This window comes from Merops nubicus, unplaced genomic scaffold (assembly GCF_000691845.1).
Source record: "Merops nubicus isolate BGI_N331 unplaced genomic scaffold, ASM69184v1 scaffold46615, whole genome shotgun sequence".
Lineage (NCBI taxonomy): Eukaryota > Metazoa > Chordata > Aves > Coraciiformes > Meropidae > Merops > Merops nubicus.
In genome coordinates, this window is record NW_008609771.1 from 506 (window position 1) to 1,537 (window position 1,032).

Below are 1,032 nucleotides of genomic sequence, written 5' to 3' on the forward strand. Positions count from 1 at the left end.
CCCATCTGCAGGCCCCTGCACGACGGGACCCTCCGGGGCAGCAGAGCTTGTGTCCACATGGCAGCAGCTGCCTGGGCCAGTGGGTTCCTCTATGCTCTGCTGCACACGGCCAATACATTTTCCCTGCCCCTCTGCCAGGGCAATGCCCTGGACCAGTTCTTCTGTGAAATCCCCCAGATCCTCAAGCTCTCCTGCTCACAATCCTCCCACAGGGAAACTGGGCTTATGGTGCTTAGTGCTGCTTTAGCATTTGGCTGCTTTGTTTTCATTGTGTTGTCGTATGTGGAGATCTTCAGGGCCGTGCTGAGGATGCCCTCGGAGCAGGGACGGCACAAAGCCTTTTCCACCTGCCTCCCTCACCTGGCCGTGGTCTCTATTTTTTTGATCACTGCCATGTTTAGCAACCTGAAGCCCCCTTCCATCTCTTCCCCATCCCTGGACCTGGTCATGGCAGTTCTGTACTCAGTGGTGCCTCCAGCACTGAACCCCCTCATCTACAGCATGAGGAACCAGGAGCTCAAGGATGCCCTAAGGAAACTAATGAAGGTATTGTTTTGGAGGAAAAAAAGTGTAAATGTCTTCTCTACGTAACTCATAGTGTAAATCTTTCTGGGCCCAGGATATTTTTCTAGCATTTGTCCTCGTTTTATCTTGTCATTACCTTGTAATTTATTATGATTTTTTTCTACTTTTAATTGTGACTTGTCATTAGTCCCAGCATTGCTGCATCTATATCTATCAGTTTTGTTTAACACAGAGACTTTTGTGAGCCACAATCTCTGTGCATTTATATAAAATAAAGGATCCTACAGTGATTTGTTTGCCTGAGATCCTTCCTGCCAGCCCTTTTGTGGAGGTGCAGGGGCAGTGCCTGTGGGCAGAGGTAGAGGGGCAAAGAGCACAGCAGCCCTACCAGGGAGCACCAGTGCTTGCCCTTCCCTGAGCGGCTCTTTCTTCACTGCCACCCTCTCCTCCTGAGCCCTGGGCTGCTGGGAAGCCTGAGTGCTCTGGCAGCTTGGTGCCAGTGCTGCT

General features: G+C 51.2%; 1 protein-coding gene across 1 annotated transcript in view; it reads left to right on the plus strand.

Annotated features, from left to right (window-relative positions):
- LOC103773316 (olfactory receptor 14J1-like) overlaps positions 1-570 on the plus strand; it is a gene marked incomplete at its 3' end in the record, with an annotated part of 903 nt that extends 333 nt beyond the window's left edge. Inside the window, exon 2 of the mRNA XM_008940680.1 lies at positions 9-570. Within this exon, the coding sequence (XP_008938928.1) occupies positions 9-570 (562 nt within the window). The remainder of the gene's footprint in view (positions 1-8) is intronic.
- Between the last annotated feature and the right edge of the window lie 462 nt (positions 571-1,032).